The 14,120-nt window shown below is 54.1% G+C and overlaps 2 protein-coding genes across 3 annotated transcripts in view; one reads left to right on the forward strand and one right to left on the reverse strand.

Moving 5' to 3' along the window:
- The window catches only part of HNF1A (HNF1 homeobox A), a 17,423-nt gene extending 13,688 nt beyond the window's left edge, over window positions 1-3,735 (forward strand). The window contains exons 8-10 of the mRNA XM_070769692.1: window positions 787-908; window positions 982-1,126; window positions 2,456-3,735. Coding sequence (XP_070625793.1) covers window positions 787-908; window positions 982-1,126; window positions 2,456-2,583 — 395 coding nt within the window. The 3' untranslated portion in view covers window positions 2,584-3,735. The remainder of the gene's footprint in view (window positions 1-786; window positions 909-981; window positions 1,127-2,455) is intronic.
- On the reverse strand, window positions 3,677-13,853 carry C17H12orf43 (chromosome 17 C12orf43 homolog). Of its 2 annotated transcripts, none has more exons than XM_019977828.2 (6): window positions 13,692-13,853; window positions 10,101-10,143; window positions 9,801-9,899; window positions 6,099-6,172; window positions 5,460-5,550; window positions 3,677-4,960 (listed from the first exon to the last, which is right to left on the reverse strand). In XM_019977828.2, the coding sequence occupies exons 1-6, from the start codon at window positions 13,816-13,818 to the stop codon at window positions 4,624-4,626; spliced, it is 771 nt and encodes a 256-aa protein (XP_019833387.2). In that variant the 5' UTR covers window positions 13,819-13,853; the 3' UTR covers window positions 3,677-4,623. The 2 variants fall into 2 exon arrangements, with proteins under 2 accessions (XP_019833387.2, XP_019833386.2); XM_019977827.2 differs by having other exon boundaries at window positions 3,677-4,963.
- Window positions 13,854-14,120: the final 267 nt, after the last annotated feature.

Below are 14,120 nucleotides of genomic sequence, written 5' to 3' on the forward strand. Positions count from 1 at the left end.
GTGATATGGTGCATACACCATGAGGACGTACAACACTCTCAGCAAGGCTTGGTCCGACACCCTTTCATCAAACACCATGGTTTCTGCAGCCAAAGGGAGAATTCCACGAAGCAGGGTTAATAGGCTCAGGACCGACTTCGCCACCAGACAAGCTCTAGTACCAACCTGATGAACACCTGTTGGTTTTCAGACCTTTCTGGAACTTGGATTCTTGGATGAGGGATTTGTGGACCTGAACGTGTGTGTGTGTGGTGGCCACCATTTATGTGTGTATGTGGGTAGCTGTGTTTTCATCTGAGTCCACGTGACCATACGTGATTTGTGTCGCTTTTCTGCTGGTGTATGTGTGTTTTGGGGGGGCTGGGACTGCAGATGGAATGCTGGGTTACGCTGTGGAGAGGGGCCCTGGAGGTGGGGGATAAGATGCGCCCCCCTCACCAGGGCACTGACCCTTCCATCCAGGGCCCGTACTGAGTACCCCATCAGCACCTGCATCTCTGGGTCCCTTCCACACCTGCGCTCTCCAGGTGACGGCAGGAGTGGGCTCCCCGCCTCCCCCAGGCTCCTCCCCACAAGACAGGCAGAGCAGGCCCCTGCGGTTGGGGGCAGCACCCATCTCTTCTACCTGGAGCTCCCAGGTTTTAGAAATCAGCCCTGAGTCCCCGACCATTGCCCCACTGCGGGGCTCACCAGGCCCACGCCTCTGCCTTGAGGCCCCTCATGGGAGGAGCCCAGCTGGACCCAGGTGCCACGTCTGTACCCTCCTTTTTCCTCCCTCCTGGCCAGCCCTCTACAGTCACAAGCCTGAGGTGGCCCAGTACACCCACACGGGCCTGCTTCCGCAGACCATGCTCATCACCGACACCACCAACTTGAGCGCCCTGGCCAGCCTCACGCCCACCAAGCAGGTAAGGCCCCGCCCCTCCATGGGCCCTGCCCCAGCCCCCGTCTAGGGCGGCTCAGGAGCTGCTCTTCCGCCAGGTCTTCACCTCAGATGCTGAGGCCTCCAGCGAGTCCGGGCTTCACACGCCGGTGTCTCAGACCACCACCATCCACATCCCCGGCCAGGACCCTGCTGGCATCCAGCAGCTGCAGCCCAGCCATCGGCTCAGCGCCAGCCCCACCGGTGAGCCCCCTTGCCCCACCCCACCCCTTCTCGCTGTCCCCACAGCTGAGGGAGGTGGCGGGGAGGGGTGGACATGTGAGGGGGCACGGGTGCTCTCCTGAAGTGAGACGAGAGGGGTGTGAAGCCACAGGAAGCGGGCCTGTCTCACTGCAACATCCATTAACTCGGTGGAGGAAGAAGATAACCTGAAGTAGGGCGGAATAGAAGGCGTGGGAAGGGCTTGCTGGGGGCGCCGGAGATGACTCGTGGATGTGCTCCTCTGGCTCCGCGTTTGGTGTTTTTTGAATCTGTTGCCAACAGTTAAAAAATTAAGAGCTTTCACACCTTTCTGGCTTCTCCTGGGGAGTCAGAAGGACTCACGTTCCCCCGTAGCGACCACAGAGCCCACCATGTGCCACCCAAACCCTGCATTTTCGTTCCCTGAGAACCCAAGTCTGCAGCCCGCAACACCACAGTGACGAGCAGGCACTGTGGAGTCAGGCTGCTGGGCTCTGAGACCCGGCTACTTGCTAAGTCTGAGTCTTGGGGTCCTCCATCCAGCCCTGGAGGCTGCAGGGACAGTCCCTGAGGGCTCCGCGGTCCAGGCTCTGTGCTCGACCCATGAGGTGGGCAGCAGCACCCCTGTTTTCCAGAGGAGAAAGCACCCGAGGAGGAGAGGGACTTGGAGGTGGTGGGGCCAGGACCCAGACCCAGGTCCAAACTCCACGTCCATTCATTAACCATGTGAATCAGTCAGGGTTCTCCTGAGATGCAGAACCAATAGGGATACACACACACACACGTGCGTATTTAAGAAATCGGTTCATACAACCGTGGGGTCTGTAAGTCTGAAAGCTGCAGGGCAGGAGGCCCTGCTGCAGTCTCCTTCTCTGGGAAGCCTCAGCTTTTGGGCAAAAGGCTTCGACTGATTGGATGAGGCCCACCCACACTGTCAAGGGAAATCTCTACTACTTAACACCAACTTACGTAGGTGTTAACCACAACTGCAAAATACACAGCGATGTCTGGACTGGGCTTTGGATCATGACTGGGTACTAAAAGGCAAAGCTGAGGCATGAAAACTAACCATGACGCCGGTTCACCAGGGCTCCTCTGACGTGCTCGCTGAACTGTGCTGGGGCTGTGGGGGCCACACCCTGGCGGCCGTGGAGCCGGGCTGGGTTAATAAGGCCTGAGAGCTGAGGTGTGACCTTGGGGTTCTAACCTGCTGAGACTCAGGAGGTGCAGGGGTGCTACTTTCCCATCGCAAACACCCTCAGGGACGGTGGTGGTGGGGCGTGGGGTCGGGACCAGCGTGGCGGGCACCAGCTGCCTCCTCTGCCTCCGCAGTACCCTCCAGCAGCCTGGTGTTGTACCAGAGCTCCGACTCCACCAATGGCCACAGCCACCTGCTGCCATCCAACCACAGTGTCACCGAGACCTTCATCTCCACGCAGATGGCCTCTTCTTCCCAGTAACCATGGCCTCCCAGGGGCCCTGGAGCCTCCACAGTCTGCTGGACGGGTGACCAGGACATCTGAGCCTGCAAACCTTTACTGCTCACCGGGCAGCTGCTCATCCCTGGAAAACTGCGCCTCAGTCCCCATCCCCATCCTGCCAGCTTCAGAAACGGGGCCTTCAGAGGAGGGTTGCTTCAGTGCTCAAGTGGGGACAGTGGAGAGCTGGAGAGCAGAGCCTGTTCCTGGTGGGTCACGGGGAGGGACTGTCCCTGCTGCCCAGGGTAAATCCTGTCGCTTGGAACACAACCCCCCCGAGGCTGGGAGCCCTTGCATCCAGCAGGGAACTGCCAGCCACACTTCTCAGGACAGCAGCCCGTGTAGCTGGCAGAGGTCATAGGTCAATGTGGCCCCAACTCTGTCACCTATGCCCCAATCAGGCCATTCCACCTAGCCCCCTTGCTATTAACCGCATGCCCCTTTAGACCCACCTGTCCCCACTCTCCTAAGCCTCACCTGAGTGGCTCCTCTGGGCTGGGGCCTGGGGAAACGCAGGCCTCTCCAGCTTTCTTCCACCGAAGCCAAACTTCTCCCCAGCCCGTGACCTCTGGTTTTCTTCGACATTTTGTCCCCCCTGAGCACCACACCTTCTGAGGCCAGCCTGGCATCCTGCATCTACTGGAAAGCCCCCCACCCCTGCAGGCCTAGGCGTCATCCCTGCCCCTGGTGAGAGCCTGGTGCCAAGTCGAGGCTGTGGGGCGGAACACCCTTCCCGGCTTCGGGAGTGAAGCTGCTGAGCTCAGAAAGCAGCAAGGCCGGGGAAGCAGAGCTGAGGGGCCCAGAGGGAGAAGAGAGGCAAGATCAGTGGAGGGGTTGCACCTGGGAGCTAGGGCCAGCTAGCTGAGGGGAGGGTTCCCAGCCCGCCCCCCGCAACCGCCGAGGAGGCTGAGGTCCTGAGTGATAAGGCAGCCATGTCAGCCCAGGGCTCACGTGACCTCATCTCCCGGGGGGGGGGGGGGGCTGCTGCAGATAACCCGGCCCTCGTAGACCACCTCCATCCTGGATTGAGGACAGGGCAAGGAGAGAACTAGCATCAGCGCAGCCTGCAGTCAGCTGAGAGCGAGCCTGTACATTTATTTAACTTTTAGTAAAGTAAACACGGATCGTGTCCAATATCTTGCTTGTTGTGTAGGTGGGGTGGGCAGGCGGAAGGGGGCTCGGGGCCTGAGGAGGGGCGGGGCCGGCACACACACTCTCACATCCCACCTCTGTCTTCCTGGCTCCACCGAATCTCCGCGGCCAGGCCACCGAGCTGGAATGCCTCCTTCACCATGAACTTCTGCTCCTTCTTGCAAGACACGTGGGTCCAGGAGTCCCAGGCCACGAGTGCTGTGACACTCCCTGCAGTCTTGAAGCTGGGGTGTGGGAACACTTCCTGGGGTGTAGGCAGGAGGACCCCACCTGCATGATGCTCATCAAGCTCAGCACTGACTTGGGATCAGGGGCAGCACCCAGATCTCTTGTTACATTTGCGTTCCCTCGACATTTTCCATAATCTGGCTGGCTCAGAGACACGATCACGCATGGCATATTCACATTGTGGAGACAAAATTCTGGAAAACCGGGTGTGGGGGCAGAGTAGATCTCTCTCTTTTCTAGACAGTGTTTTATGAAGCCTGTGTGGAGGGAGACACACAAGGGGCTCTGGGGCCTCGGGGGCCCACCCCACCTTGTCTCCTTCAGGTCGTCTCCTGCACCAGACTGAGGCGGCGGGAGCTCGACTACTTGGCCTTCAGCCCTGAGTGACTGGGAATCTCCTTCTTCCTGGGGTCACAGAATGTTCTGGTACCACAGGTCTGCCACGGCCCAGGGGGAGCACAGGAGGGCAGGCCCCGCTCACCCTATGACCACTTCTCGGCCCCTACGCCTGGGCTGGCCCCAGTCACGGGCAGAGCCTGGACTCGCCAGCCAAGTTCTTACATTGGAGAGGGACTCAGGGCTCAGACAGGCTAGTCCCTGTGGGAAGCCTGAGCTGGTGGGCTCCCGGCCCGCACGCTGGGCTCAGTTCGAGGGAACGGCAGCAGCGCTCTTTGTTGGCGGGGACGGGGAGGCCTCACTGGCCTTCTTGGTCTTTTTCTTCCGTTTCTTCTTTTTGGTCCCAGGGGGCGCCTGGTCTCCGTTGAGCTGGGCAGACTCCTTTTCCTGCCTCCCGACTGCGGCCTTGCTGGTGGCGGCAGCGGCCACGTCAGCACTGTCCTCCTTCTTGGCTTTCTTTTTCAACTTCCGTTTCTTCTTTTTCTCCACGGAGACATGGCCATGGATGGCGGACTCCTGGAGAATGTCAGAAGCGGACACAGCCGCCTCCCGGCAGCGCCGTAACTCCTCGTCGCCATCATCGCTGCTGCCGGGGAGGGTGGGGGGAGTGTTAGTGGGACTCGGGACTGGGCCTCAAAGGCGCCGCGCCTGCCCCAGGCCAGGCCACCAGACGGAGGCCAGGGAGAGACGGCGGTACGTGGAGAACTCAGGCTTGGCCGGGGGGCAGACCTGGGTTCCCACACAGGCTTCTCTCCTTCCCGGCTGTGTGACCTCGTTTCGTGACTTAACCTCTCCAACCCTCAGGGTCTTCACCTATCAAGTGGGGATCTTAACAGAGCCCAGGCTTCACAGGGATGTCCCAGGAGCGTGGTGTCAGGCACGAGATAGGTGCTCCGAGAGCAGTCAACATCTAGCCCCCAGTGGAAACTCTCCCGCTCCCACTGAGCTACTATGTCTCCAGCTACCTGGTGGGACTCCTCCTGGGCCCAGGCCTGACTGGGGTCCATGTGGCTATCTGTGGGTGGAAGTGGGGGGGATCTGGCCAAAATGAGGGAACCTGAGGAAAGGACGCGTCATCTCACCTGGAGCTGGAAGGCAACCGTTTCCGGCAGGGCTGGGGAGCAGCTTCCTTCTCAGGGCCTCCAGGGATGGACGTGAAGAAAAGGCGGAAGCCTGCAACCCATGGGGACAGAGTCAGCACAGCCAGGGGCCCCCAAGTGCCGAAGCTGCCCCATCTCTGCCCTCACGGAGCCCCTGGTCCAGAGGGCATCGCTCCTGTCTAATAGAGAGTGGTGCCTCACAGGATGAGAGGCAGCATGCTTCCTTCTGCTGCAGCGAGGGGACTGGGTGCTTGAGGGGTTGCCGGCCACCAAGTCAAGCCAGCAAGTCTCCCGAGGCTTCTGGGACTCAGCAGCTGAGCTACCTGCCTATGGCAGCTTGCAGAGTGGTCAGTGAGTCAGGCAGGGGACAGAGACTTGTGTGCGAGAGGCTGTGGGGTGCAGCAGGCGCTCCTGCTCAGGGTCACCTCGGGCCAGTGGCCACATTCCTGGCCCCAGCTCCCCTCATGGGTCCCCCTGTGAACACGGTCACCATAACATCTGCCTTGGACAGGGCCTGCAGGCATGAAGAAAGATAATATGCCAAAAGGGCATTTCGTAGCTCCAGCCTCACAGGCGGGGGCTTAATAAAGGAACGCTGTTATCAATAGTTGAGCTGCTCACCGTCATCCTCCAGGGCGCCTTGCTGCACCTCGGACTTTCTTGGCTCCTTCACGATTTCTGAAATGGTAATGGAGCTACAGGAAGAGACAGTGGATTTAGGATGAGATTTTGGGTAACAACAACAAATATTCTTTTTAATTAAAACTTCTTTTTGTTGTTGCTAAGTGGAGGGGATAGAGTAATGCAATGCTACTCATGGATGCAGAGGGCCCCCAGCTGATGGGAACATGCCTGGTCACAGCCATAATGTGGTGAAGAGCCCCTGTCAGCTCAAACAATGGTGACTCACTGGTTCAAACCCTACTTTATCCCACAAAGTGCTGAAGAAGTTTTGAAGATACTCATAGTATAACAGAATGCAACTTCAAATAAGGCAAAGAGAAAATGAGAGCAAGAGGGACAGAAAGAGCCGGAAGTGTGGCCAGGAAGCCCGAGAGACTTGCTAGACAGAGGGCACACATTTGGTTCTGAACTTCCTGGTAGCAAGCACGAAAAGGGAAATATGACCAGTTGAGGAAAAGAACGTTTCAGAGGTTCAGCTCCTATAACAGGCAGACCTGCCTTTTTTTTTAATATTTAAAAAGCTTGAGTTAATATATATTGACACTCAGTGCCAAGAAATAATATGGGGAGACCCCATGTATTCCCCACCTGGTTTCTCCCTCGGGTAACACTGTGTGTAACTAACATCCATGATCACAGCTGAGAAACTGACTTTGTTACAATCCACTGACCTTTCTCAGACTTCAGACCTGGGTTTTGAGTTCTGATTTTTGTCACTTACTAACAAGGAACTCCATCTCTCTGAACCTGTGTTACCCCTCTGAACACTGGGAGTGATGAGACTCCCGGCCTCCTAGAGCTGTTACAAGGTTCAAATGAGAAAGTGAATTCTAATCCCTGAGGATGGAGCCCGGCTGTGAGCCAGTAAATGCCAGCTATAACGATGATGAAGATGATTACTGCTGTAAGATAAGCAATCAGTAGAGTTTCCTGGTGGCTCAGTGGTAAAGACCAAGCCTACCAATGCAGGTTCAATCCCTGGTCCGGGCAGATCCCACACGCCATGGGGCAACTAAACCCGTGAGCCACGACTACTGAGCCTGTGCTCTAGGGCCTGCGAACTGCAACTACTGAGCCCACGTGCCACAACCACTGAAGCCCGTGAGCCTAGAGCCTGTGATCCCAACCAGTGAAGCCACCGCAGTGAGAACCCCTCGTACCTCAATAAAGAGGAGCCCCCGCTCGCCACAACTAGAGAGCCTGAGCAAAGCAATGAGGACCTGGCACAGCCGAAAAGAAAAGATAAGCAATGAGCTCCACAGGACCCCTTTCTCTAGCACAGACAAAGAGGGGAGAACTGCCGAGACCAGGAAGCAGGTCTCGGGGAGTGCTAGCGAGGCAGTCACCTCGCAACTGGAGACCAACGCTCTCAGCAACGCCCTTGCAGCAAACAGAACGATGTGCTGGGCGCTTCTCCTAACTGCCTTGTGTAGGTGCCAGAGGCCTCATCCTGCACGGGACACGGTCTGGGGAGAGGGAACAGAAATGATGCCAACAGGGTCCTGACCCTGAGCCGGGTATCTAACCTGGTGGTTCAGTGTCAGTCAGCAGGGACATTAGGCGATGTCTGGAGACACAGCTGGTTGTCACGGCTGGTGGAGCAATGTTACTAGGATCTCGTGGGTAGAGGCGAAGTATGCTGCTAACCCTCCTACAGCGCTCAGTACAGCCCCACACAACCATGGTGCCAAGCCATGTTGCCACCATGGACAAACCATGTCCATGGTGCCAAGGGACCAACTGGGGTATCGTTTCTCTGTGCGTGCTACATTGATTCAGTCGTGTCTGACTCTGTGCGACCCTATGGACTATAGCCCATCAGGCTCCTCTGTCCATGGGATTCCCCAGGCAAGAATACTGGAGTTGGTTGCCATTTCCTTCTCCAGGGGATCTTCCCAATCGAATTCACATCTCTTATGTCTTCTGCACTGGCAGGCAGGGTCTTTACTGCTAGCACCACCTGGGAAGCCCTTAAAACACAAGATACTGGCTCAGGATAGCTGTGCTAAGTCATTTCTTTGGAGAGGAATAAACACAGAACGCTGCAGGACCTATCCTGATGGTGGGTGACCAACACCCGGTGGATTTCCACCTGGGAAGCGCTCGTCACGGGTCACTGCAATGCCAGGTGGCCCTGGTTACCCTGAAGCCGAACGGTCACTGAGAAAAAGCACTCCCTCAGACTGAGATGCCCAACTGACCTTCCTAAACACGTTAAGCACATTCCCAGATTGGGGACTGGCACTAAGGCCGTGGGGGTGCAGGCTGCTGAGGACTGGCCCAAAGTTCTGTCTGGATTAGCAGCAGCTGTGCACTTTGGGAGGGCTCATCTGTCCTTTTTGATGGTTACTTCACATTGAAGGACTATGGCCCAAACATCCTGAGTCTCCCTTTCAAAATCTGCTAGGGCTTTGTCAAGTGAGAATGGATCTAGCCCAGCCTGCCCGGGACCGAGTCCCATGCCACGCCACTGGTCATCCTCGGAACAGAGGCACTGTGGCCAAACATGCTTGGAAGATGCCGGACTACACAAATTTACGCAGGACTCTCTACTGTAGGACTTCTCAGAGCTTTGAAGACACTACCAAGCATCTAAATCTCCCGGGGCAGGGCTTCCCTGCTGGCTCAGTGGTAAAGAATCCGCCTGCCAATGCAGGAGACATGAATTCGATCCCTGATCCAGGAAGATTCCACATGCCGCAGAGCAACTAAGCCCACTAAGCCAACTAACAGAACTACTGAGCCTGCGCTCTAGAGCCTGGGAGCCACAACTACTGAGCCCACATGCTCTAGAGCCCCTGCTGTATAACAAGAGAAGCCACTGCAATGAGAAGCCTGTGTACTTAGAGAAAAGCCTGCACAGCAATGAAGACCCAGCACGGCCAAAAGTAAATAAATAAAATTATAAAGATAAATTAATTAACTTCCCAAGGCACAGTGGGTATGCAGAGTACAGCATTTCTCCACCTCCTCTTTGCTGCTGGAACCCTGGTGCCCAGAGCCACACTCTGGACTCGAGTTCCTGGGCACCTACTTTAGGAATGCTGATCTGGATCTTTTTTTTTTTTTAAAGTATTTCTTTGGCTGCGCTAGATCTTACTAGTGACACACGTGATTTTTTCTTCAGTTGTGGCATGTGGGAGCTAGTTCCCTGACCAGGGACTGAACCTGGGCCTCCTGCACTGGGATCGTGGAGTCTTAGCCACTGGACCACCAGGGAAGTCCTGCCAACCTGGATCTTCACAGGTTATATTCTCGCAGCACCTGTCATACAGTAAGCACTCAAGAAACAGGAATTCCGCTGGTGCCTTGCCCTCTTGTGGTGGGAATAAGCTCTTGCATCTCGGGGTCCCCTCTTCCTCTGGGGGCAGCAGGAGAGCGCAGCAGTTAAGAGCAGGGCCCTGGAGTTGAGCCCACTCTGCTCCCTCCTCCGTGACTGCAGGCACATGCTTCTTCTCACAGATGGGAGCCTTCTCCCACAGCTGGAGGACAAGGATGACGACAAGCCCTGCATGGCAGGGTGATACCTTGTGTTTACCACGGTGCCAACTGACATCTGCTGAGCTCCCAGGCCTCGGGGGCCGTGACTCCTGGAATGAATGAATGAGGGCAGGAAAAGAGAACGTAGGTGTTTGTTACCTGTCCAGCAGGGCTCCCAGTTTCTTGGCTACATGGGCTCGGAATTCGGGGGTGGTCTGAAGCTCGTTGCCGTCTTGTTCATGCTCATCTACCTTGTGCCTGCAACACATACACAAGGACCTCACCTCCTGCCAGCTCAGAGGCTGCCCCCGAGAGGGTGGGGAAGACATGTGTCTTGCTCACCCTGACATACCAGGTGTAGCAGGGAGTACATGGGGTGTGTGTGTGGGGGGGGGGCAGGTGGCAGGGGCCAACATCAATGAATGAAAAGATGAAATCTGAATACAAAGTGCACAGTACCTGAGGCTTGGCTGGTTGGCTGGCAACTTAGCATTTGTAGCATCTGTGGAAATAATGAACACTGAGGTATTTACAGAGGAAACAACTACACCATCTGTTGTGTGCTGGGCACTATTTTATGTCATTTACGCCTATAACTTGTTGAATCTTTCCAAAAACCTGATGGGGCTAATGGGGGTGGGGGTGGAGGTGGAGCAGTCACCATCCCCCATTTACAGAAGAGGAAACTGAGGCAAGGAGATGTAAAATAGCTTGTTGTTGTTCAGTGCTAAGTCATGACTGACTGATTGCAACCCCACGGACTGTAGCCTGCCAGGCTCCTCTGTCCATGGGCTTTCCCAAGCAAGAATGTTGCCATTTCCTTCTCCAGGGGATCTTCCTGACCCAGGGATCAAACCCATGCCTCCCTGGGGAAGCCTGTTAAATAGCTTAGCCAAACAGCTAACAAACGACAAGAACTGGGATGAGGATCCAGGCTGTCTGGCTCCACAGCCCCTCTTCATCACCATGCTGAATGAGCACGTCTAAGTGTACTTTGATTCCAGCATTTATTGAGTGCCCACTGTGTGCTTAGCTGTGTGCTAAGTGCTCTGGAAGAGAGAAACGAAGGGGGCTCAGTTATGCTGATCACTGGACGGGGAGTCTTGCTAGGGTCTCAGCTTCCTCACCCCTTAGAGGCCCCTTTCCGGCAAGTTCATTCATTTAAAAATCATTTTGCTGAGCAAGGTATAGGCCCTGGGGATACCATGGTGAACAGACACCAGCCCTTGTGAAGTTCACATCATGCAACCTCTCACTCAATAAATTTGTGGAGCAAGTATGAGCCACAGTTGACTCTAGGTACTGGGGTTGGAGGGGTGAAAGGAAAAAAGGCAGGATAAGTAAAGAAGCAATTATAGAAGAAAGGAAAGCATTATATATGAAGGGAATCACATAAAGTATGACGATCGTGGAGAGAAGGCATGTAACCCAGTCCTCCTGAAGAGATGGTGTCTCAGCTGTATTAAAGGATAAATGGGAGCCAGACAGGAAGGGGAAATGAGTCCATGACGAGAGACCAACCACATAACTGCTCTTTACTGGGCCTTTAATGTGTGCCAAGCACTGCAGATACATCATCTCCACTCCTTACAACGGTGGGTACTATCCTTAACCCCACATTACAGATGAGGAAATTTAAATACAGTGAGACTTAAGTACCCCGCCCAAATTCTTCCTGCTAGTGAGTGGTGGCAGGACTTTACTTTTGGGGGCTCCAAAATCACTGCAGATGGTGACTGCGGCCATGAAATTAAAAGACGCTTGCTCCTTGGAAGAAAAGCTATGACCAACCTAGACAGCATATTAAAAAGCAGAGACATTACTTTGCCAACAAAGGTCCGTCTAGTCAAAGCTATGGTTTTTCCAGTAGTCATGTATGGATGTGAGAATTGGACTATAAAGAAAGCTGAGCGCCAACGAACTGATGCTTCTGAAGTGTGGTGTTGGAGAAGACTCTCGAGAGTCCCTTGGACTGCATGGAATTCCAACCAGTTCATCCTAAAGGAAATCAGTTCTGAATATTCACTGGAAGGACTGATGCTGAAGCTGAAACTCCAATACTTTGGCCACCTGATTGGAAGAAGCAACTCATTGGAAAAGACCCTGATGCTGGGAAAGATTGACGGCAGGAGGAGAAGGGGACGACAGAGGATAAGACAGCTGGATGGCATCACCGACGTGATGGACATGAGTTTGAGTAGGTTTCGGGAGTTGGTGATGGACACGGAAGCCAGACATGCTCTAGTCTAGGGGGTTGCAAAGAGCTGGACGTGACTGAGTGACTGAACTGAAATGAACTGAGTGAGTGGTGGAGATGGAAAGGCATTTCTGCACACAGAAAATAAAAAGAAAATGGCAGAGTTATGGTGACCACAGATGAGAGGACATAGTATGGTCTGGAGCCTAGCTGTGGAACGTGTGGCAGGAAAGCAAGCTGGGAACTGATTACCAAAGGCTGGGAATTGATTACCAAAGGGTTTGTAAATCCTTTTATTTAGTTATTATTTTAACTTTTACAGAAATTATTTATTTACTCAGCTCTGCCGGGTCTTAGTTTCGGCACTCTGGATCCTTAGCTGCGGCCTATGAACTTCTTAGCTGCAACATGCAGTCTAATACCCTGACCAGGGATCCAACAAAGGCCCCCTGCACTGGGAGCACGGAGTCTTAGCCACTGGATCACCAGGGAAGTCCCTAGGGCTTGTGAGTCCTTTAAAACAAAAGCAGGAGTTAACCTTGCTTTGCCATGGCCTGCTCTGGCAGCCTGGATCCTTCTCAGAATAATCTTTTAGATGCAAAAAATACAACACATAGGATTACAAAGAAAACCAGTGATAGTGAAATTCAGTTATCATTAAGAGTAAAAAGCAAAATTTGGGATACTTTAATACATATGCTTCTTCATTAATGTATTAAAATCTACTGATGGGCCTAAAAATTACTGTAATTTAAAAAAAATTAATTAATTTATTTCTGGCTGCGCTGGGTTTCCGTTGCTGCCTGAGGGCTTTATCTAGTTAAAGCAACTGGGGGCTACTCTCTGGTTTCTGTGCTCCGGTTTCTCATTGCAGAAACTGGCTTCTCTTGTTGCAGAGCACCGACTCCAGAGCTTACCAGCTCTGTGGTTTTAACGCTCAGGACTTAGTTGTCCTGTGGCATGGGGGATCTCCCTGGACCAGGGATGAAACCAGTGTGCTCTGCACGGGCAGGTGAATTCTTAACCTCTGGACCACGAGGAAAGTCCAAAATTACTTTAATTTTAAAGCAGGGATGAGTGGAAACGATTTTTTTCCCAACATATTGTGAATAAAATATTTTTGATATATCTGAAAGACTAATGGGATTTGAAAGTCTGAGACTTTTGTTAAGACAAAGTAACAGGTATCGCCAAAACTACTGCGGTTGTTCACACACATGATGGAAAGACAGGCTAAATTTCAGAGACTGGTGAAAGTGAGATGAAATATTTTTCCCATTAATATTCACAAGTCCTCTGCACTTTACCCACCATTGGGCGCCCTTATGTTAAGGGGTCTGGGATTTATTTCCAGGGCACTAGGGAATCAGTGAAGGACAAGAAAGATAGTGAAGGATGGGGAAGGCTGGCGTGCTGCAATCCATGGGGTCGCAGAGTCTGACATGACTGAGCGACTGAACAACAGCAAAGGGAGTCACGGTCAAGGAGGTGTGCGACGCAGCTCGCTGGCAAAGTGGAGCCGAAGAAAGGCTGGATGCAAGAATCCAGCTGTCGCAGTAATCTCCGATGAGTGGCGGGCCGCCCAGGGTGCAACAGTTAGGATGGACCCAAGAAGGCAGAGTCAAGAGATACTCTGGTGCCTTGGTTTCCCTGACTGGGATAATGAACAACCCGCCCCGCTGCCCTGGTCCGTATTTTGACTCTAAATCCTACTCTAAACCCTACCCAAGCCGTGGAGCCTCCTCAGGGAAAGAAGTCGAATCCCGGTGACACCCTCTTCACCGTCCATCCTCTCAGGCCTGAGGGGAAGATCATACGCTCTACGTCCAGACCCCCCGAATATAGTCCCCTACCGACTCCTGGCTTCTCTGGACCCCTCGGGCGCTGCTCCAAGCCCCAAGCCGGCAACGCTGCCTCGCGGCACCGTTCCAGCTCCTCTTCATCGCTGCTGCTGCTGCTGCTGCTCTCCAGATCGCTCATGGTGCCACGGGTGCCGCCACCTTGAAGCACCGCAAAGGATTGTGGGGAGCGCCTCCAGGCGCGGTCGTCCTCTTAGGATCCCCAAAGGGAGCTGAAAAACGCAGGGCATTGTGGGGATTGTAGTTCTTAGACTCAGGCCGTCATTGGTCCTAAATTGTCCTGAAGGGTTTCCTGAAACGTGAGAGCTGGAAGGGCCTAAGAGATCAACAGATCTATCCTTGATGAGGAAAATTAGACCTATAGACAGGCAGGAATTGCCTAAGGTCACACAAGGGGTTAATGACAGTCAGGATCGGTTCCCA

Source organism: Bos indicus, chromosome 17 (genome assembly GCF_029378745.1).
Source record: "Bos indicus isolate NIAB-ARS_2022 breed Sahiwal x Tharparkar chromosome 17, NIAB-ARS_B.indTharparkar_mat_pri_1.0, whole genome shotgun sequence".
NCBI lineage: Eukaryota > Metazoa > Chordata > Mammalia > Artiodactyla > Bovidae > Bos > Bos indicus.

Excerpts from the sequence above, each read along its gene's own strand:
- C17H12orf43 (XM_019977827.2), bottom strand. The coding sequence starts at position 13,818 with ATGAGCGATCTGGAGAGCAGCAGCAGCAGCAGCAGCGATGAAGAGGAG. Across the intron at positions 5,551-6,098 it reads AGGCGCCCTGGAGGATGACG|GCTTCCGCCTTTTCTTCACG; the intron begins GTGAGCAGCTCA and ends CATGGGTTGCAG. Across the intron at positions 4,964-5,459 it reads CGGTTGCCTTCCAGCTCCAG|CAGCGATGATGGCGACGAGG; the intron begins GTGAGATGACGC and ends CCTCCCCGGCAG.